This window comes from Metarhizium acridum (genome assembly GCF_019434415.1).
Source record: "Metarhizium acridum strain ARSEF 324 chromosome Unknown scaffold_1, whole genome shotgun sequence".
Taxonomy (NCBI): domain Eukaryota; kingdom Fungi; phylum Ascomycota; class Sordariomycetes; order Hypocreales; family Clavicipitaceae; genus Metarhizium; species Metarhizium acridum.
The window spans coordinates 6,209,402-6,229,413 of NW_027094015.1; the positions used below are offsets into that span (position 1 = coordinate 6,209,402).

The following is a 20,012-nucleotide window of genomic DNA, read 5'->3' on the forward strand; positions in this document are numbered from 1 at the left end:
GATTCGCGCCTTCCGCGGGCATGAACTGGGAACCTGGCTCCGCTGCTACGACAATGATTTGGAAGCAGGCCTTGCGAGGCAAAGAGTCAACTTTCTGTTCCAAATAGACCTAGCATGAAGTTGTGAGACCGACATACCACGTTTCATAGCCCAAGGCGTGAGGTATGTTCGAGCACAGCCGTAGTGTTTCTGACAAGCTCGTCACAGGAGCGGTGACATCTCTCAGACATGCAACTACCCGTGTCGCCGCCACCTCTTCATCAAAGCCTAACTTGTGGCCTATCAAGATAACGGACCGTAGAATGAATCCTGCTTTTGGCCGTCGGGTGGCAGCATCGCCATGCTATTGGATACTGCCCATGGCAAACAGGCGGCCGGACCGAGCAGTCGGTAGGCATGACCTTCTGTAGCTCGGCCGAGAGGAGAGTTCTAATCGTGGACAGGTAATGATGGATGCCTCGTTGAAATGTAGGAGAAGATCAGTTGCTGTGACATCTGCATTGGGGACGGACCTGATGCAAGAGAGGAGTGTCCTACTGATCTACTGGCGTGCCTCTTTGGCTGCCACACGGGGGCGCTGTTTGAGGTTCGAGGTTCGAGAGGCCTCGTCCACTCCTCTGAGTATTGGTAGCCCGCCTGGGAATGAATTATATTACTGACCAGCTCTGAAGGATTTCACATTGAGTTGACCGACACGCCAATGCCACGTCAAGATCGGTCATGCCCCTGCAGCTTTTCATGGCTCTCTATCCGCATCGCTTGAATGTGGCAGGCGGAAAGCCAATCCCCTGACTATTGCTTAGCTCCGCAGGTTTCCTGTTCAATTTGGAGAAAAAGGTGTGTTGGATTCGCCAACAAGGGTTATTATTTGGCCATGTCCCGTATCCTTTTCGTATGATTCAGCAACCCTTCGGCATTCTACTCAAAAAGGGACCGGACCTCGCAACGGGTCTGATTTGTTTGTCTTTCCGTCTTTGCCGCGCTTTCTCAACTTGTTCATGTCTGCTTGTCATCATTGAACTATCTCTCTGCAGACGTCATCTTATTAAACATCCATTACTCACCTGCCTGCGTACTGGGAGGTGATAGCCTGTTTTTTATTATCCATCCTTTCTCTGGATGTCGTGCTACATCTACCATCTCTTGTCAGTTGAGATTCCGAACACGAACCCATCTTCCCACGCGATACACACCAGCCACAAGGGTGCGAAGTCGGCGGCTCAGGAACCGTTCTTCGTCCAAGGCCGGACACACACAGGGGCCATTGTTACGCGGTGCCTGCTTTTGCCCTGTCATTCGGAATTCGGTACCAGCTGACGAGAGAGTGCGGTCTAGCGGATTAAGATACTGAGTTATCTCTCGTAGTATTCGAGTTGGATTTGCGATTGATTCTCTTTGCCTCGTCATAACATTCGGATTCTGAATTAGATGCAACAGCATTTTCCCCTGCACAGGTGGGTCATATTATTAGAAAATCGAAGCATGTCCCTGCGAGTTGCTGCGAGTATTTTTGTCCTGTCTCTTTGTCTTTCTCCCCTTCTTTTTATTTTTTATGTTGGCTCCTTAGCGAAGAAGATGGCATCACCCAAATCACAATAATAGCTCTTGTTTATTAAGGCCTTGGCACATCTTACAACGCAATACTGACAATTTTGTATGATAACAGAGTCCTCGGTTGTTGTACGTTGTAGAGTACACTCCATTTTACAACATTTCAAACGGGCTTTCTGGTGGACGGAGAACAAAAACCCTCGTGCTGCTTGCCATTCCAGGCTGTCAGTTGGAGTTTTGGTAAGTCGATCGATAGAGTCGATACTCTCACATGATGCCGCATCGTCGTGTCGTGTTAATGTGGTGACTAGGGCTAGTTTCCGGGGCACACAGGCCAATCTCTTGATGCAAATTTAAACATCTCACGTCGATTCATTAAACCTGTTTCATTAGGGGCCAGGTTATCATAGTAGTACGAGGCTTCAAATTGTATGTGGATGCTGTGTTGAGGCAGCGAATTGATAATGCAACACGGACAAGTTTGGCTGACGCCTATCCTCTATTCTCTAGGTTGTCTGGTTTATGATAGTATCGGAGATTCTACTCGGTATTCCTTCGACCTTGATCGAAATCGGCCCGGCCACATATAAGCTTTCTAATGCATCCACAAAACTCCAAGGTAAGGAAGGAAAGAGATATCTCCGATCTGGTCAGGTACTTGCCGTAGACTTTTTTCTGTCTGTTCGAAAAATGGAGAAATGGAGAGAAATGGAGACTTGTCACCAGGGGGCACGCTATGACTTAGCCCAGAGACAGCCAGAAATTTCGCACTCCCTGGCGGCATTCCCGAGTGCACCAACTCCAACTGCCCCAAGTGCAGAAATTGGTCCGCAATGGAGTGTATCCACTCCTTGAAGGTATGTTCAATATGTTCAATGCTCTCTCCCACCGTTGACCCCTGCAGATGGTAAGTGGTGGTGGTCTGGGCTGGTGGCCGGGCACAGAGTCGTCGTCCTCGGCCAAATCACGGCCCCCGTCTTTGATATTCCAGAGCCAAGTATTCAAGATGCGGAGAGATACGTGGACAGAGAAAGATTTCGACGTGTTGATGCAAAGTTTCCGTCAGTCAGAACAAGGCGGCAGGCAATCACGTCGAGCACATCCACAACAACATCCACTTCCATACCCCGGGTGGGTTTCGTGTAACGTGAAAGCACACCCCGGGCGATGCGTGGCGTCCTTGTTCCGACAACTCTGCATAATCCTTGCAAAGTCCTGCGCGCCTGGCTACTGTGCCTGAAGCCTGGGAGCACGGGAGTATTCACAAGTACTGTACTCGGTGTCTGGACCCAGCTGCATTACCCTGACTGCTGCGCGTCCACCTAACATGCAGAGGCATCCCGAACTGGAGGCCCCCGGCCACCCTCAGCCTGCCATTGATGTCTTGCCTTGAATACTGGGGTCCTTCTGGCTAACAAATCGGAAAGGCAGATAGCTATATCACGGGTTTCTCGGTGACGGCGCCTGGATCACTCCCCCAAAACAAGTCCTGTTGTGGCTGGCCAGTGCTGTCTTCTTGTACAGATCTTGGTGTGGACAACCATGCGAAGCGGAAACGTGAACTGACGTCTTGCTTGCTTACAGAACGATTACAACTCCTCGCCGCCGCCATGTGCGGAGCTTGACTACCTCGATATACAACCCCCGACGGGAGAGTTGAGGTGAGTACACCTTTTCATTGGTAGCTTGTTCTCGTTGCAGCTAGTGCAGCACTGGGAGTGTCACCGTTTCCTTCATTACGGTCTTGTTTTCTTTATTTGTTCAAGTCCCCTTTTAGCTCTGGTCTCATAGGCTGGGCTGGCTAGGTCGCATTGCGAGCACCAATCTTCCCCGAAGTCTGTCGATACCCTGGGAGCTGGCGCTCGCATCGTCAACAGATATTAAGATACTTGCACGAGAAGCTTTTTCTTGCGAAGTTTTTTTTTCCTACACTAAACGCAATTATAACAATATTGATCTTAAAACACACTCTTACACATACACACAAACACGAAAAAAAAAGGGAAAAAAAAAAGAAGACAGGAAGAGAGAAGAAGAGGAAAAGCAAAAGAGTCCTCTTTGTGTAAACTTTTGTCGTGGGTCCTCCTGTCCTTTGAGTTGGTCTTTATAAACCTCTTGTCGTTGTTCAACATAGGCCAAGGCTTTTTGAGCCGCCCGAGTACCTATCTACCTTGCCTGCCTGTTTCTTCCCCATCGGCTTGTCTCGTGCAACCTAGGCGTTGGCAGTATTACCAAGAAGTTTGGTGGTACTCGAACACATTGTTTTGCATGGGAAAGGCAGGACAACATCTTTTGTGGTAGTCAACTCCCATGCCGTAATCTCAATTTCGAGCACTTCTCAAACTTACTGCATCGTCGAACCGTCCGCCCCAGGCTAACCAATGGATAGATACAACCAAGACAGCGGCCCGTCGTCGCTCGCGATAGATGCTCCCGAAGCGTCACCTCTTCTGGGCCTCTTCCACCCAAATAACGGCTTGGGTACGGCATCAAGCTATACGCACGACTCGAGCAGCTTCTATCCCGCCAGTGGGTCGATCTTTCCAGATGGCAGGCTGCGTCTGAATACAAAGTAGGTAGCCCGGACCATGGCACCAACCAACATCCATCCATCCATCCAACATGATTCGAAAGATTCGAACCCCCCTTCCCCAAGGCTCAAGACCCAAAAAGCCAAAAAGGCAAAAAAAAAAAAAAAAAAACCTAAGCCTAAAAACAAGGGGAAAGAAGAAAAGAGGGGAAAAAAATCTACTTGATTGTCTCTGGCCAACTTCTCTAACTATTCCCATAGCTCTACTCCGTCGACGGGCATGGCACATGTCCAACTTCACAACCACCGTACTACGACCTTGCCACATCTGGGCCCTCACATCAACAACTCCCGAGATCAGTTTCCCAACTCAGTCGCACCATATAGACGAGTATCAGATCAATTCACCCGGTCCCCTTCCTTCCACGGATCTAGAAGACAACAGTTGACTGGGTCACAGAACCCATTGACAGGTTACACACCTCCCGTCACAAGAATGGATTCGTCGCATCAGTTTACTCACAGGCCTGGCCAAAATGACGTCCCTCCACTCCTACCCATGGAGATGATGGGTACTCTGCAGTATTTGGACCCGAATATGACAAACATCAAACCAGACATCTCGGGCGTCATCGACAAAGGGCCGTTTCTGTCCTCGGATCGGGAATGGACGTGTTACAGGCGGAATTATCTGGCGTGCATTTGCTCCTTCAGTCTCAGTCCTAGTTATCCCGGCGCTGGGATACAATTCACACCTACACCGATGACCGGGACGAGCACGACGCAAACGTTTCAAGTCTACGGGTTTGCCATGTGCATATCGGCCGTAGTGGCGGACAATGAGCAGCACGCCATTGAACTTGTCCAGCACACACCAAAGAGAGACAAAGGCCCAATATCCAAGCCGTGCAAGACTCCCATTGCGCCAAAGACCAGCGCAACGCCACATAATCCTTCGCTTAGCATATACGGGGATGGCTCAGGCCTTTCCAGCTCCCGAAGTCTCTATGCCGACGGATTCGGCGGTCAGACCAACGTTGGCCAACAGGTGCCAACCGAACATACCTTTGAGCGTATCCAGTTCAAGCAGGCAACCCAGAACAATGGCAAGAGACGGGCGGCGCAACAGTACTATCACCTGGTGGTTGAGTTATGGGCAGACGTCGGAACTCAAGCCACGGAGCAGTTTGTCAAAGTTGCATTTCGGAAATCAGCAAAGATGATTGTTCGCGGCCGCTCCCCAGGCCACTATCAAAACGAACGACGCAACAGCCAAGGAAATGGCACAGGTGGTGCCGCTGGCAGCGGAGGATACCGATCCATGGGCCCAATGGGAGATTTTGGCAATGGTTCTGGCATGACGGGACCTGGGCTTGGAGGCTACAATTCAGCGTACGACGGTCGTGGCACCAATTACAACAACGTCAGGCACCAAGAAATGTCTCCGGAGAGCATCTTCTCCTCAGGCGACGACAAGCCCTCCAACAAGGCATATCAGTACTATGCTGGCGGAGCAGGGTCGTCCTCATCGTATGAAAGTCATAGCGACAGGGTGGACTTGTTTGGTCACAGAAATGGCACAGACACGTTGCACTCGAGCCTTCCGAGCCACGCCACCAACGAACGCAAAGTCAAGCCCGAGTTTGACTTCAACATGCTGCCCAGCCCTTTCAGCGGGGGAGCACGGACGGACGATCATCATCGAGAACGTTTTGATGGCCGGCCCAGTCCGGGTGGCTTCTACCCATCAATTGTGCCGCCAACCGGTCTTGGCGCTCTTTGAAAAAGCCACCCAAGGCGGAAATGCGAATAGTACTCCGTACGTCCTACTGGCACTACTAGTAGCAGGCTAGTATTACTATAATGGAAACGGCGCTAGCCAATACGAGTAAAAGCAAGTGCTTTTTTCATCTTGTTGCCACGCCCACAACCTTGGCCTGGCATGCATGTGGTGTTTGAAAGTCACACCAACCAACGACATCTCACACTTTAGAGGTTCAAAGAGGGAGACAGAGAGAGAAAGAGAGAAAGGACATTTATTAGCTAAGACGACAAGGGGTGGGCAAAGACAGACTCTTAGAAGGGGACCACCCCCTCTTGTTTATTTTATTTTTTATTTTATTTTTTATTTTTTGCTCGGTTTTTCCGGGGTTTTCATCATCATTATTTTTTTTTGTTTGATTCTTTCTTGGGGCACACTAATAAAACTCGAATGAGCAAAGCTTCAGGCGCGGACTAATTGGGACCAAGGGTTTTTCGCTTGATTTGGCACAGAGTAACTACCTACATACGGAGTACACCTAAAGACGACTCGGTACACGGTGTATTCTGGGCTTTGCCAGGGCTTGCGAGGGATGGATGGGAACACGACCGCCGGGAAACTACATCACTCGCAGTACGAGTGGGGAAGGACGGGTATTGTTTGCATTGGCTTTCCCGCAAAAGGTTGAATGGAGTCGTGGATCTGGTGAGAGGGACACGAAAGTGTGCAATTTTGTATGAAATTGATGGCGGTGTGGGGGATTTGACCTGGCTTGTGCTTGACTGCATCCCTGATGCGGATCAACAAGGGGATGGATGGATGACGGATGGGAGGATGGATCATGGATCATGGATCATGGATGGTATGGAGCAAATAACGAACAACTCTGGAGCATGGCAGGGCAAGTGTTGCGAATAGGTTCTCTCATCTTCTTGGTTTTTCTGTTTTAATTTTCTGTACTTTGAATACCCGCCTTTGTCGCTCCCTTGCCCTGCCTTTTGTCGATTGATATTCGTCTTGATTATTTCTGTTTCCTAGTTGTTTTAATTTTTTTCTTGGTTAGCTTCTTTTTCCTTCTTCTCCATCGATCTTAAACAATGGCCCTTTTTGCATACTTCCCGAGACAATGTCTCCGAAATGGAAAATCTTGGAGTAACCCATTAATAGGCAGGGGCGGGCATGGCATCCGGCGTGAACGACATTCAAGACCTTTTTTTCTTCTTTTTTTTTTCTTTTTTTTCATCTAGTTTATTTATTTTGCTCTTTCTTTCTCTTTGGTTGGAGCTTGGCACCAAGAGAACCACACCAGTTCACGGAGACACGAAGCAACGACAAAAAAAGAATGTATTAAAAAAAGCCAGGGCAACTTGGGAGCAGGCAGGGGGAGGGTGTGGCTGCAGACTGGCGGGGCCGGTGCAGCGCGGCAGCGACGAGGATATTAACGGAATTAGCCATCTTCTTCCTGACGAGGCATGTAGTTGTTTCCTGTAGTTTCCTTGGTTGTTATTGATAAGCAATTTGTAACCGCCTTTGTCTCCCTTGACGGCCGTGTTCATTCGTCCAGAGCTGTTCGAAAGGTGAAAGGGGAGGGGGTCGGCGGCGGCGGCTGAGGAGGAGGAGAAGGAGGAGGAGAAGGAGGGAGAAGGAGGGCCAGAGTTCCAGGCCTCCTTGGCCCCCATCACGCATCCTGACAGGTCGTGGTAACCTGGTCTCTTTTGCCAGCCTCCATTCTTTTCGGTCACTGTCACCTGGTAGCCCATTCATGGAAGCGGAAATAAACGCTTTGGCCATTCCAGTCTGGGCCAACGGCACAAGAACAGGAGATGAAGACACCAACAAGATAAACCAACACATCCATAGTGGGCTCAGACCACCATGACTAACTGTGCTGAATGTCCAATCATATGTGCAAGCAGCCGAGTGCGAATAGTGAAAGATAGAAGGTGTGTATAATCGTCGGTGGCGCGCGTAGGTGACAAGGCTAACATAACAACCACCAGAAAAAAAGAGAGAGAGCCTTCTCATAGCAGCCAACAGCACGGCCTTGTCAAATGACGGCGGCCTATTGCGGAGCCGAGGCCTTGGCCTGACAGGTGCTTGATCCTCCCATGAGTGTTGGTTTGCGGTGATAAACCTTATTTCAGTTCGCCGAGTGTGCGGTTGTACGTTGGTTGTGCCACAACCACGGGCGGGTGACAGCAATCTAGCATGCTGCTAGTGCTCCATACGCACTACTGCATTGTAGTTCATGGTCGCACAGCCGTGGAAATACCTGGGTTGCATGTAGGGAGTACTCCGTATGCCCCAGACGGGATGGCCCCCTCCTCGGATCAAGATGCAGGCATGCAAAATGGCCAGTGTCAACATGATTCCAACAGCCTGGAGTGTGGGAAAAAGGATGCATCAGTTGACAGGAAAAAAAAAGTCTCCGGCCCAAACCAAGATTCAACCAGCCATGCAGCTCACTCCAAATACAGCCTGCGTTTCCCCTCGGCACATTGAATGTAACTGACAGGCGCCAATGCCAGTTCATCCCATGGCAGCGTACGGGAGCACGGAGTAGCGGAGTAGGGCGTACAGAGCTGTAAGACAAGACGTGCTTTTGAAAAAGACTTATTACCAATTTTCTGTAATTGGAAGCCGGAATGTCTTTGAGGCACTTCTTGACCGAAAGGCTAGGATTAGCCACACCAGGACACTGCTCCGTAATGGCTTGTCTGTCTGACAGAGTCTCCTGCATACGGAGTACATTGTACCATACTCCGTACAAACACATATTGTACATACATTGCTAGATGAAGTGGCTGACACACGACAGCGCGGAGACATTTCCCGGTCAACGACCGAGAAGCGGCAGGCAGTGGATCACGTAGCGACGACTCCATCATCCATCTGCGGCGGACAAGCTATCCGGAATATGACTATCCGAGTTAAGACCAAGGGCCGTCCGCCGCTAACGCGGAGAAGCCGTCCATGAAGAAGCCACCCACATGCTCCGTACATGGCTGTAGATCTCGAACAAGGTTTGAGGCTGTTTGCTTGCTACTCCGTACCGAGCAATGGCGTGAAGGTTCTCTTCTGCCTCGGAGATGTCAGGTCCACGAGATGCGGACAGAGGCGAGGCGAGACGAGGCTTCCTGGCTAAGAGAAAAAGCGGCAAGGGTGGGTGGCCATCCCTTGACATGTCGTTTTTGTCCCTTTGCAGGGGTTCCTTTTCAAACCGGACAATGGTAGCCGCCACAGTTCAGCCATTGAGAACCAAGAACGCTTCCGACGAGGCTTTTCGGCTTCCTCTGCTGGTTTCCTTTTGGTTCATGTACCATTGTGCATCTGTGTGTGTCAAAGTTTCAAACACGCAGAGGATTGTGCGGAACATCAACCTAGACGGATAGATTCCTGTGTGACTGGGATATCCGTCCTCTTGCCCATTCTCTCGGCCGTCAGACTCGTGCAAGGGTCGCTGAACGGCCCCCGTTACGGAAGTGCCTCTCTCTCACGCAAGCACGATCTCGTCCCACGTACGCATCTCGTTGTCTAGAATAGATCATCACCTCGCACGGGCGATCGTCATCTTTTCCCTTTTAAGGGGTTTTTTTCTTCTCGTTGTTGTTCCTACCCGCCCGTCCTGCCGTCTCCTCCAGGAAGCACAAGTTGAAGGTCTCAGCCCTACCGGATATGCTCGATACCTACAGTGCCTCATCTCAAGTCTCACAGCATGACACCCGTGGACGCCGCTACCGAGCCGATGAAGAAAAAGTAACGCAAGGTGTGTCAGAGGCTTCTCATTCTGCTTCTCAGTCGTCCTTGGGGGCCCCGTTGGTCCGGACTACTCTGGTTTTGATTGGCACTTGATGATGGATGACCAGAGAAGGCACTTCTTTCCGAGCCCCAGGATTTCCAGGGTTTATCTTGCTAAAAAGTTGGAAGCCCACCAAATTCCCGATCACCACGTAGCATACCCATACCCATACCCATACCCATACCAGCATGCTTTTTGACGCTTGTTGACGCTTGTTGACGCTTGTTGACTCTCACACACGTGTCGACATGATGCAGTCACTTGACCTCGTCGCTGCCTTGACACTTGTCAGTGATGTTTCAGCTGACGTTGATGACGTTGCTGAAGGGGCCCAGGAGCCCAGGAGCCCAAATGCTGGACAACCCTTGGTTATGCAAAGCAAGAAAAATTTTCGCCTTTGCTATGCTCCGTGGCATTGATACAGATAGTATTATGTATGCACATTACATGAGGCTGTGTCTTCCCGCAGCGACAGATTGGTCCAAGCCCAACGGATACAGTGGATCTCGGCTGTTGAAGCAGAAATTACGTCGTGGTTGGCTGGAGATGACCTGTCAAAATAAAATGAACGGGAGAGGCTTACATATGCAGACTTACACCGGTGATCGTCTGTGCATCTTGGACGCAGCCGGATGCCAAAGCCCTCATCCAGGCTGGGGTCGCCATCATGCCATGCTATCACGTCTCTTTAAGTCTTTGGTCCACGGTGCTACGCTGTTGCCCAAACTGGATGGTGACTGGCAAGTGTATTAGCAAACATGGGCAGGGTTCAGATGTTGATATCTTGTTCCACCGGTGAGGAGAATGCATCCGTCCACCCTAGTTGGGGGTCAGCTTAGGGGCCATGAAAGGATACAAGATACAATGCACAACGGAGGGGGAGCGAAAATGGAGGCGCCTGCGTTCGGGTCTTCTTGCGTTCGGGGATGCTTCTCGGCCGTATCCTAAATTATGTGGCAAGGAGCTCATCGGATTTCATTTTCTTGGCATACGTCCAAAGTCGCGGTACTTCAAGAGACTTGTGATGCTGGACCCCCTGACCCTGCGTTCCATTCTGTTTTTTTTTTCTCCGAATTCCCGGGTTCAGCGGCTGAAGGAAGCAAACCGACTCTCCACGATGTAGCGTGCGCCGTGCGCCGTGTGCATCCCGCGCTCACGAGGGTCTCCAGATTGCATCCGCCATGGCCGTCACCTTGACCATTTCTGAGACGTCATGCACGCGAACTATATCTGCTCCCCCTTGCACTGCCGCTGCCATCGTGGCTGCCGTGCCCCAGATTCTGTCCGACAGCTCCTCTGCCTTGGTTACCTTGCCGACAAAGCTCTTGCGGCTCGAGCCAACGAGCCATGGTAGACCCCCAAGACCAGGCCAGGCCCTCAGTTCATCCAAGCGTCTCAGCAGCTCGAGGTTCTGATTAGCCGTCTTTGCAAACCCAATGCCAGGATCTAGAATGATGCGCCATCGCCGAATGCCGGCCTTTTCAGCTGCCGAGATGCGCTGGAGAAGCTCCGACGCGACCGTAGGGATTAATCCGTCGTCATAATTGGTAAGTTCCATCATATTTTGGGGGGTGCCGCGCATATGCATTAGACAGATTGTTTTTCCAAGCCGCGCCACTGTCGAGAACATATCCGGGTCAAGCAATCCAGCTGAAACATCGTTGATGATATCGGCACCGCTAGCTACGGCTCTTTCAGCTACAGAAGCCCGATATGTGTCCACGCTAATGGAAATATTGCTTGCTTCCGGGACAGATCGTATAAGTTGGATTGCTGGAACGACGCGCGATGCTTCTTCCTCCGCGGAGACTTCGGGGCGGCCTGGAGCCGTTGACTGGCCCCCTACATCAATAATTGTAGCGCCACCTTGGATATGACGCAATACTGTGTCGCGAAGATTGCTCAAGTCGTTCTTGCCCCCATCTGAGAACGAGTCTGGAGTCAGGTTCAAGATGGCCATGACTTGAGTCTTTCTATTGTGAACAAGAGGCGTGAGACTTTGACAAGGACCACGAAGCGGAGTAACTGATGAGAGGGGTTTCCCCGTCGGAAGTTCGTTTAGATAGTCCTGGATCAGTTTCCATGGCTTTGACGCGTCAAGAGGTTTTGAAGGCACCAATCTTTGAGTGTTTCATGTTAGACTCAGCCAGGTGACTGCAGACATCTGATTGTAAGAACGCATGCTTACTCTGACAACGGCCTCAAAACAAACTCGCGTTCTGGGATACCGATATGAGGCACATTGAGTCGTTCATGGCTTACGGTTTCATCGCCGTAGAGCAGTATATCCAAGTCAATATTGCGAGGGCCCTTATCAATGAGCTTCCGACGACCCATTTCATTTTCAATTGATTGGAGCTGGTCCAACAAGGCGAGTGGTTCAAGATCTGTTTCCACCTGAAATTTTCAATCAGCAAAAAAGAAAGAAGAAGAAAAAAACAAGTTTGTTGGTAATTTTTCGTGCTTTTCCAGCATATCTCGCCTTCAACGCAGCTGGGAACTCGTGCAAACTTACTTCACAAGCTCCGTTTAGGAATGCGTCCTGGTCCAGAACATACATGGGCTCTGTCTCCCACAGACTACTCGTGCGCGTTACTCGAATGCCTCGACGATCCATTTCGCTACATGCCTTTTCTATCTCAGCCACTCGGTCGCCCAGATTGCTTCCGAGGGCAATGTACGCCTTCTTCTTGCGGCTACCACCATGACAGGCACACGCAGAAGAGTGTCGTCTGGGCGAATTTTGGATTCCCAGTGGCGTGAGGCTTTGTTGCGACGCAGTCGATGCATACTGTAGCGTCCGAAGTGAAGGCTCCGAAACAGAAGCAACTCCTCGCGGCGGTGTTGAGAAATACCGACGAGCAGTTTGCACCTGCCGGAGACTCCGATTTGCCTGCAGGGTACGCAAAACAGCTGCAGGTGAAAGGGGCGAAGCCATTTGAGCCAGGTGAGACCCGACGTCACCTTTCTTCAGAAGGGAAGCAGACAAAAGGCTGTTGGCCACTGTCTGACTCTTTGGGGTTCTGGTTGTTTCGAGTTTTTGGAAACTTGGCGCGGCGTCGCGGCAGAAAGGAATCGCCGGCTTCCGTGCGTGTCCGCATCTGGGCGACTTTGTTTTGGCACGCGCTGGCGTCCGATCTTCAACGTGGCCCAGTTCCGAATGTCACGTCGTGCCGCCACGGGTTGACGGCCGGTCGGAGCCCCTGCCATGGCACATGAGTGCTCCGACTGGCAACCGGCTATGGCATGCATTTCGGCAGAGATATGAGGGGATTCGGCCCGGCAGAGACTGAAGTCGACCGAGCCTGATGCTGGTGCCGAGACCATGGACAGACAATACGTGCATGGCAGCTGGCAGCATGTATGACGGGGGGAACTAATCCTAAGTCGCAAATCCGGGAAAGCATACTGGTAAACCACCAGCGGCACGTAGTTAACATGTCGACTCAGTACTGCCTCTCCCTCGCCACTTGCCCGCGCAGTCTGCACGGTAGGGAGACATACGGATTGCTCAACGGCTTGATTATCTACTAGGTAGACAGGTAATCGAGAATCAACAAAGACTTTCTACCCCCAAAGCAATCCACTCTCTCCGCGTCCTGGCGTCCCCTCCGACGGACTGTCTGCTTGCCCCGCGACGCCCGACTCATCATTCCCATCGCCTCTCTGCTTCCTCGGCTTCTTTCCCCAGAGTCTCCCCTTGACACATACGGCGCTAGACCCAAGACGACACTAGCGCCAGACGGACCTTTCACGAGCCTCGGCACAACTCAGCTGCGCCTGGCGAATCATTGGCCAGTTTGGCTGTTCTTCCACCCAAAACGCTTCCTGAACCACTTTGGCCATTGTCGCATGGCTCGAGTTCTCATGTGAGCGGACCGACTATTTCTATCTACTACTCTCCATCTTTTCTGTGCTCGTGGATTCTTTCCTACTTCTTGCATAACCATTGATACCCCTTTCTTGTCGTTGAACATTCTTCTTCTTCTCAGCATCTCTAGACACAACATCAGACAAGATGGCTTCTCCTCGTAAGTATTACTGCCCCCCCTGCAACACTCTCTCGCCACCGTCACGACGCATTGCTCGCTCTCTTGCCTGTCACAATTTGAGTACTGACCATGGCGTTTGCGGCGTACAGAGCAGATTCGCACCCCTATCACGGATCTCTTCAAGATCCAGCACCCCATCCTGCTCGCTGGTATGAATGTTGCTGCCGGTCCTAAGCTGGCTGCTGCCGTTACCAACGCCGGTGGTTTGGGCGTCATTGGCGGTGTCGGTTACACCCCCGACATGCTTCGCGAGCAAATCTCTGAACTCAAGGAGTACCTGACCGACAAGAATGCCCCCTTTGGCGTCGATTTGCTTCTTCCCCAAGTCGGTGGCAATGCCCGCAAGACCAAGTAAGTAGTCCTGAGTCTTGACCAGCCCCACGCTTTGGCTGGGTCCTCCTGTGGTGCAGAATCACATGCTTCAAGTGCGCCGACCGTCGGGCCATTTGTGACAACGTCGAGAGAAGGAGAAAGGCTAATAGGTCACTCTTCCCCGCGACTCACAGCTACGATTACACCAAGGGCAAGCTCGATGAGCTCGTCGACATCGTCATCGAGTCCGGCGCCAAGCTGTTCGTCTCTGCCGTCGGTGTCCCCCCCAAGCATGTCGTCCAGAAGCTGCAGAAGGCCGGTGTCTTGTACATGAACATGATCGGCCACGTCAAGCACGTCAAGAAGTGCCTTGATCTCGGCGTCGACATCATCTGCGCCCAGGGTGGAGAGGGTGGTGGTCACACCGGTGATATCCCCACCACCGTTCTGATTCCCGCAGTCGTCGAGGCCGTTAAGGGCCACAAGTCCCCCGTCTCCGGAGGCCCCGTGCAGGTTGTTGCCGCTGGTGGTATTCACAACGGCCAGCTCCTCGCCTCTGCTCTCATGATGGGTGCCAGCGGTGTCTGGGTTGGAACCCGCTTCATCCTCACTGATGAGGCTGGTGCTCCCAAGGCTCACAAGGATGCCGTCCGCACTGCCGGTCACGACGATAATGTCCGTACCATTATCTTCACTGGTCGCCCCATGCGTGTTCGCAACAACCCATACATCAACGACTGGGAGACCAACAGAATCCAGGAGATGAAGGAGCTGACCGCCAAGGGCACCATCCCTTATGAGGTGGATCTGGAGCGATTCATGAGTGGCGAGGCCAAAGAGCATAGCGGTGTCGAGGCCTACAGCAGCAATGCGGCCTCTGAGGCAGAGGACGATGATGAGGGTGATGACCCTCTTGAGCAGTTCCGCCCTTACCTGATGGGCAAGTGTGCCGCAGTTGTCAACGAGCAGAAGTCCGCCAAGGCTGTTGTTGATGAGTTTGTCAACGATGCTGTTGCCTGGATCAAGAAGGGTAACCAGATGATTGCTAAGCTGTAAAAGAAGAATGTTTATATGGTTCCCTTTGTCACGATCATGTAGAGTATATACAGCATTTTGATACGCATGTAATCTCAAAATTCAAGTTAAAAATAGCAAAGTATGACGTTCCGGGTCCTCATTCACAAGTGATATCTTCCGGATCTACTAAAAACTTGTACTACATCGTCATGTTGGAGGAATACAGAAAAAAACGTCTATTTTTCATGCCGACCAACTACAGCCAGTTCAACTTCACATGTACGCCATTATTAGCAGATTGCGACGGCCATTTGCCCATGTTGCATCATCATTCCATTGATGTCGATCTTTTTAGATACATCCCTGCCCTGCCTTGTCGCGTTAAAATAAAAAACCACTCCACTGGCTTCTTGGCCCTCTGCTCAGACCAAGCTCGCCTGAAGGACCATCTCTATAACATGAGATGCGTTGTCGTGTTCACCACTATCGCCCGAGGGGGTCGGAGTCCTCTCAACTACCGAGGTAGTTGCGAATAGCGCCCTGCAGGCGGGTAGCTCCCTCGCCAAGGACGTTTGTAAGATTTTCCAGGTCGTCACTAGCGGTAATGCCGAATTTGCGAACAAAGTCTTTGGCGGCTGATTCCAAATCGCCGTACTCTTCCTCGACATCTTCCTCGGGTCGTCCAAAGTAGGCGTTGGAGGAGATGGCAGATGCGCCTTCGAATCCTTGTAGACGAGACTTGGCTTCTGCCTGGGCATTGGGATCGAACGATCCCTTACCGAAGTACTCATCGGACGAAATGCCCTTCTGGGAGCCGAACTTGTTTCGTGCGTAGTTGTTCGAGTCATCTGTAGCAGTGTTAGAGAAGTGGTTCGAAAAAAGCCAATTAGTCTAGGAATCTTGCCTTCGACAGCCTTAACAGGTCCTACAGATCCAAAGCCACCTGCATTCTTCTTTGCTGGTTGGGCGGTCGATTTTGTCCCTCCGACCTGACCAAATCCCAGGCGTGCAACACCCATTCCCAGTCTCTCGACCTCGGCGTTTGACTTTTGTCGCGTGTGAGAGCTGGCGCTGGATCTGGGAGGGCTCACGGGAGTGGGGGCCATAATGGTGGCGGCCCCAGGAGCATCTTTAGTAGGCTCGTCCTCGGCTTCCGGGTCGTACCCAAGCTTAGCAATTCTCTCAGCCTCCTCCTTGGCCTTTTTCTCGGCTTCATCAAAGTCAATAGAGTCACCGGCGACTTTTTTCGCGCCAAGTTTTTGGGTCTTCTTAGCACCAAGCACGTTGAGCTTCTTGGGACCGCCTGCTGCCGTGGTCTTGCGGAGGGCAGCTGACGTAGTAATACGGCTGGCGGCGGGCTTTGATTCACCTGTAGAGTCGGACTTGGCGAGGGATGACGCTGGTCGTGAAGTGTCCTTTCCATTGCCATTGCCAGCGTTCAAGAACGGCGAGGGAGTTCGGCCAACGACAGGAGGAGTCGCTGTTCGCGAGAGGGGCGGCGTAGGCCGCTTGATGGCGGGCTTATCCCACGAAGAGAAAAAATCGTCGTCAGGCTCTCCTGCAGGAGTTGAGGAGCCATCTTCGGCGCCGTCGGCCATGACAACTTCGTCGGGGTATCTGTGAGTCATTTGTGAGGACGATTTTCCCAGACAGCGATAAAGCAGGGCCTGGCCATGACAAACTCTTTAGCGTCGCGAGCAGCCCGTCTCTTAAGCTCATCTTTATACTTTGTGGCCGCACTGGACTGGTATTTCGTCTTGGGGTCTTTGCTGTTCAATGCTGCAGTTCCTCCGTTTTGCTGGAAGAATCTGGTGGCCGATTCATTGCCGCCCACCTTCATCAAACGCAACTGATCCCATTGCCATTCTGAACGCAGTTGTTAAATGAGCTCGCGCAAAAATAGTTGCTAGGCATACATACGGTCCAAGTTTGTCGATCGTACAAAGGAGATATGAACGCCGAGGTTTCGGTGGTTGGACGAGCAGTCCAGACACAGATAGATACCGAAGGGTACTGAAGTCCAGGTCGGATTCTTTTGGCCGCAGTCAAAGCAGATCTAAGTCGAGGAGGTCAGTAATCGCGCGCGACTCCAATGTATCGCAACTGGCATTCACCTTATTCGCAGGCTTCGACTTGAGCTTCTCAAATAACTTGAGCGACTGTTGCTTAGTAGCGAGACCACTCATTTTAGGCAGGCCGAGCGCGTTGTAGTCGCAAGTGCGTACGTTTGATGACTACCGTATTCACCAGATTAAAGCCACCCGTTTTAGATGGCTAATATTGCGAAGGGATAGAGGCGATGCGCACGATTGCTGTTGGAGAATAGGACAAATCGTTCAGTCTTTAAGGGGACGTGATGCGAGGGGCGGTGGTCCATTCGGGTCAAGTGGCATATGCCTGGCGCTAATCTTGATTGGGTTAGAAATTCACCCCACATCCGACCTGGGACCGATCCTCACGAGCAACCACAAAAGGTACTTCATAAGGTTCAGCGAACGCGGCGGCGGCTCGATCAAGCATCCTAGGAAGCCGGTAACGACACGAAATAGCCTTGCGACAAAGGAACACTCGGTTCCATGAGAATTAACAGGCATATCACCTGTATGATGGAAGCTGCACAGTCTCAAAAATGAAACCAAGCACCACCACAATGCTAGCCATCCGGCCCACGATGAGTCTCTTTGCCCCGATATCTATGCGCTGCGTGTTTCGAAATCGATCGTATGCAACTCAGAGCGGCCACGGAGGGAGTGAATACGTGAGCCCCAAACGCCGCAGCGTTACTCCATTCAACGACGACGGCTATGTACCTTGGAGCGAGCTCTCTGCAGGAGAAAAGACTGCCCGTGCGACACAGCAGACATTTAACTTTGGCTTCGTGCTAGTCGGTCTGGCGCTTACCGTAAGCTTCGCCGATATTCTCGATGCGCAACTTTGCAGCGAAGAGCATCATTTTGACTAAAGAAATAGGGCGCAGTCGGCTATTTTCTGTGGACGGACGTCTTTGCACCGGACAGTAAAATCAGCCAATTCAACCGGGCCGTCGACAAGATCAAGAAGGATGCACGATGCATTGAAGTGCTCGGGGATGCCAAGAAAATCATTGCACACGGGGAAGAGACTGCGAACAAGTGGAGAAGAGCAAGACCAGTCGCGTAGGTTCTGTGTCGTGGTAATAGTCGGAAGTGAAAAGATGTTGACCTGCTTTTCAGGTCCTCGGAGCGTGTCGACCAACAAGGAAACGAGCATCTATTGATGCACTTTCATGTAAGTAACATGGTCTGCAAAAAAACAGCGTCACATGTTTACTGATGCCGAGTGCGGAACAGGTCGACGGCCCAAATCAAAACGGCGTAGCGCAGCTACACATGGTGAGGCGACGAGGCGAATCCGATTATGAATACAAATATCTGTTCCTTGATGTCAAAGGCCACGAACGAATTTACCTCGAAAATGCCGACTCTACGTCGAGCGTAGCAAAGAAACAGCTCAGCTTCTTTGGAGTCAAGTGGTGAACTGGACCAGGTGCAAGAGATCTCGGACGAGGAGGGCTATTATTTCCGGCTACTCTTTGCTTGTATTATTAATTGTCTTGCATATGGTCATATTATAGCGCGTAAAAGGTTCCTCTGGACGGTCAGGCATAGGATGATGAATGGAATCGACCGCCATTATCGCACTGGGAATACGAGACATGGCGCGCACTGGTCCTGTACTTCCGAACACGATACTGAAGTGAACTGAACGATGGACAGTAGGATTTAGGAGCAAGTATCCGTGGCTACCCAAAAACCCACTATCTCACTAGAGTCACTCCAGGGATGCGCTTTTCTTCTGTACAGAGAACATGCTTACAATTAAATGGCAGATGCCCCAACTGCCTCCCACTCGGCTCTCAAGAATTGACCCATGCAGTTCACTCAACGTTTATCACGCTCAATTTTCGTTTCAAGTCCGGTGCCGTCTTACATTGGCTAGAAGCGCGCAGAAGACGAAACTCCTTCCGCGAGACAGCGAGTCAATAAGCCGGATCCCAAGAAGGATTAAACTTGCAAGTAGGGAACCCGAATTTCGGCAGCGCAGGCGGAGATGTAGCGGGAGAAGACCATGCTCATTTTGTCATGGATACGGTTATACATTCATCCACCATTGTCTCTCCCGGCTTTACGGCTTTATGGACTTATTGTACGCGGCTAAACGGCTTCGAAACCACAACATAGTTGGTATTCTATGACGACGGTTGTTGAAAAACCGGGCATCCTACAAATTGTACGTGTTCGAGTGGCCCAACTCATCCGCAAATGTAATGTTCAAAGTGACAGACTGAAAGCAAACTAAACACTGCCCAGCTAGGATTAAGGATGTATAAACTAACTAGATTCTAATAATGATTGGGGAACAGAAATAGGCCAACGCAACAGGACTGGGGCTTCTAACACGATATTTAGCCACTATATCTACGCTTCGGTATGAATACCAAGCGTGGAGCCGTATTACAGACTCGTGTATAACCTGGCAATTTCACGTCGGGGCTTCTGTGACTGGGGAAAATATTGCATGGATCCCATATCCAGAGGGCGATGCTTAGTATCTTCCTGTGCCCTCGACTACTCTTGTCATTGTCATGGTTTCTCCAAACTACACGATGCATCTTGAACGTCTTGAGGTGGTCACGCCCCCCCTGAGGCTACGTCAAGATTCAGAATTTGCTTGTTTTTTGACCCATCCAAATCATCGTGCAAGCACAACATCAGGTAGGGCCCAGTGACAATGATACAATGTGGCTGGCCATACCCAAGCCAGAGAACCACAACAAACCACGTAGTATCAAGATTATATACATAGAAGAGCACACCTTGCACTCCCAGACAAAAAGCATATAATTAGAATCGCTACCGTTGTTTGGAATATATTCTGGCTTCAATGATAGATCAGTCGAATATATTAGTATCACTTGGCAGAACCAGCAATTTCCACTTAGAAGAGAAT

The 20,012-nt window shown here is 51.1% G+C and overlaps 6 protein-coding genes across 8 annotated transcripts; 3 read left to right on the forward strand and 3 right to left on the reverse strand.

The window, feature by feature from the left end:
- The first annotated feature begins 3,552 nt into the window (after positions 1 to 3,552).
- On the forward strand, positions 3,553 to 6,008 carry J3458_001940 (uncharacterized protein). Its single transcript, XM_007816577.2, has 2 exons — positions 3,553 to 4,123; positions 4,343 to 6,008. The coding sequence occupies exons 1-2, from the start codon at positions 3,933 to 3,935 to the stop codon at positions 5,862 to 5,864; spliced, it is 1,713 nt and encodes a 570-aa protein (XP_007814768.2). The 5' UTR covers positions 3,553 to 3,932; the 3' UTR covers positions 5,865 to 6,008.
- A 1,145-nt stretch (positions 6,009 to 7,153) lies between these two features.
- J3458_001941 (uncharacterized protein) lies at positions 7,154 to 7,603 on the reverse strand (the record flags this gene model as incomplete). Its single annotated transcript, XM_066117006.1, has 1 exon — positions 7,154 to 7,603. One exon carries the CDS (start codon positions 7,601 to 7,603, stop codon positions 7,154 to 7,156), a length of 450 nt encoding a protein of 149 aa, XP_065978894.1.
- A 1,409-nt stretch (positions 7,604 to 9,012) lies between these two features.
- FOL1_1 (trifunctional dihydropteroate synthetase) lies at positions 9,013 to 12,652 on the reverse strand. Its single transcript, XM_007816578.2, has 3 exons — positions 12,158 to 12,652; positions 11,831 to 12,039; positions 9,013 to 11,762 (listed from the first exon to the last, which is right to left on the reverse strand). Exons 1-3 carry the CDS (start codon positions 12,578 to 12,580, stop codon positions 10,796 to 10,798), a joined length of 1,599 nt encoding a protein of 532 aa, XP_007814769.1. The 5' UTR covers positions 12,581 to 12,652; the 3' UTR covers positions 9,013 to 10,795.
- A 121-nt stretch (positions 12,653 to 12,773) lies between these two features.
- J3458_001943 (uncharacterized protein) lies at positions 12,774 to 15,167 on the forward strand. The gene is made up of 3 exons (XM_066117007.1): positions 12,774 to 13,673; positions 13,784 to 14,045; positions 14,201 to 15,167. The coding sequence occupies exons 1-3, from the start codon at positions 13,661 to 13,663 to the stop codon at positions 15,060 to 15,062; spliced, it is 1,137 nt and encodes a 378-aa protein (XP_065978895.1). The 5' UTR covers positions 12,774 to 13,660; the 3' UTR covers positions 15,063 to 15,167.
- A 6-nt stretch (positions 15,168 to 15,173) lies between these two features.
- On the reverse strand, positions 15,174 to 17,361 carry GLO3_1 (ADP-ribosylation factor GTPase activating protein, ER-Golgi transport). 3 transcript variants are annotated; one of them, XM_066117010.1, is made up of 5 exons: positions 17,138 to 17,361; positions 16,944 to 17,079; positions 16,706 to 16,889; positions 15,928 to 16,640; positions 15,174 to 15,871 (listed from the first exon to the last, which is right to left on the reverse strand). In XM_066117010.1, the coding sequence occupies exons 1-5, from the start codon at positions 17,207 to 17,209 to the stop codon at positions 15,534 to 15,536; spliced, it is 1,443 nt and encodes a 480-aa protein (XP_065978898.1). In that variant the 5' UTR covers positions 17,210 to 17,361; the 3' UTR covers positions 15,174 to 15,533. The 3 variants fall into 3 exon arrangements, with proteins under 3 accessions (XP_065978898.1, XP_065978896.1, XP_065978897.1); XM_066117008.1 differs by having other exon boundaries at positions 15,928 to 16,889; XM_066117009.1 differs by having other exon boundaries at positions 16,706 to 17,079.
- A 291-nt stretch (positions 17,362 to 17,652) lies between these two features.
- Positions 17,653 to 18,538, forward strand: TIM21_1 (mitochondrial import inner membrane translocase subunit tim21; the record flags this gene model as incomplete). The annotated part of the gene is made up of 4 exons (XM_007816581.2): positions 17,653 to 17,925; positions 17,994 to 18,178; positions 18,236 to 18,290; positions 18,353 to 18,538. 4 exons carry the CDS (start codon positions 17,653 to 17,655, stop codon positions 18,536 to 18,538), a joined length of 699 nt encoding a protein of 232 aa, XP_007814772.2.
- Positions 18,539 to 20,012: the final 1,474 nt, after the last annotated feature.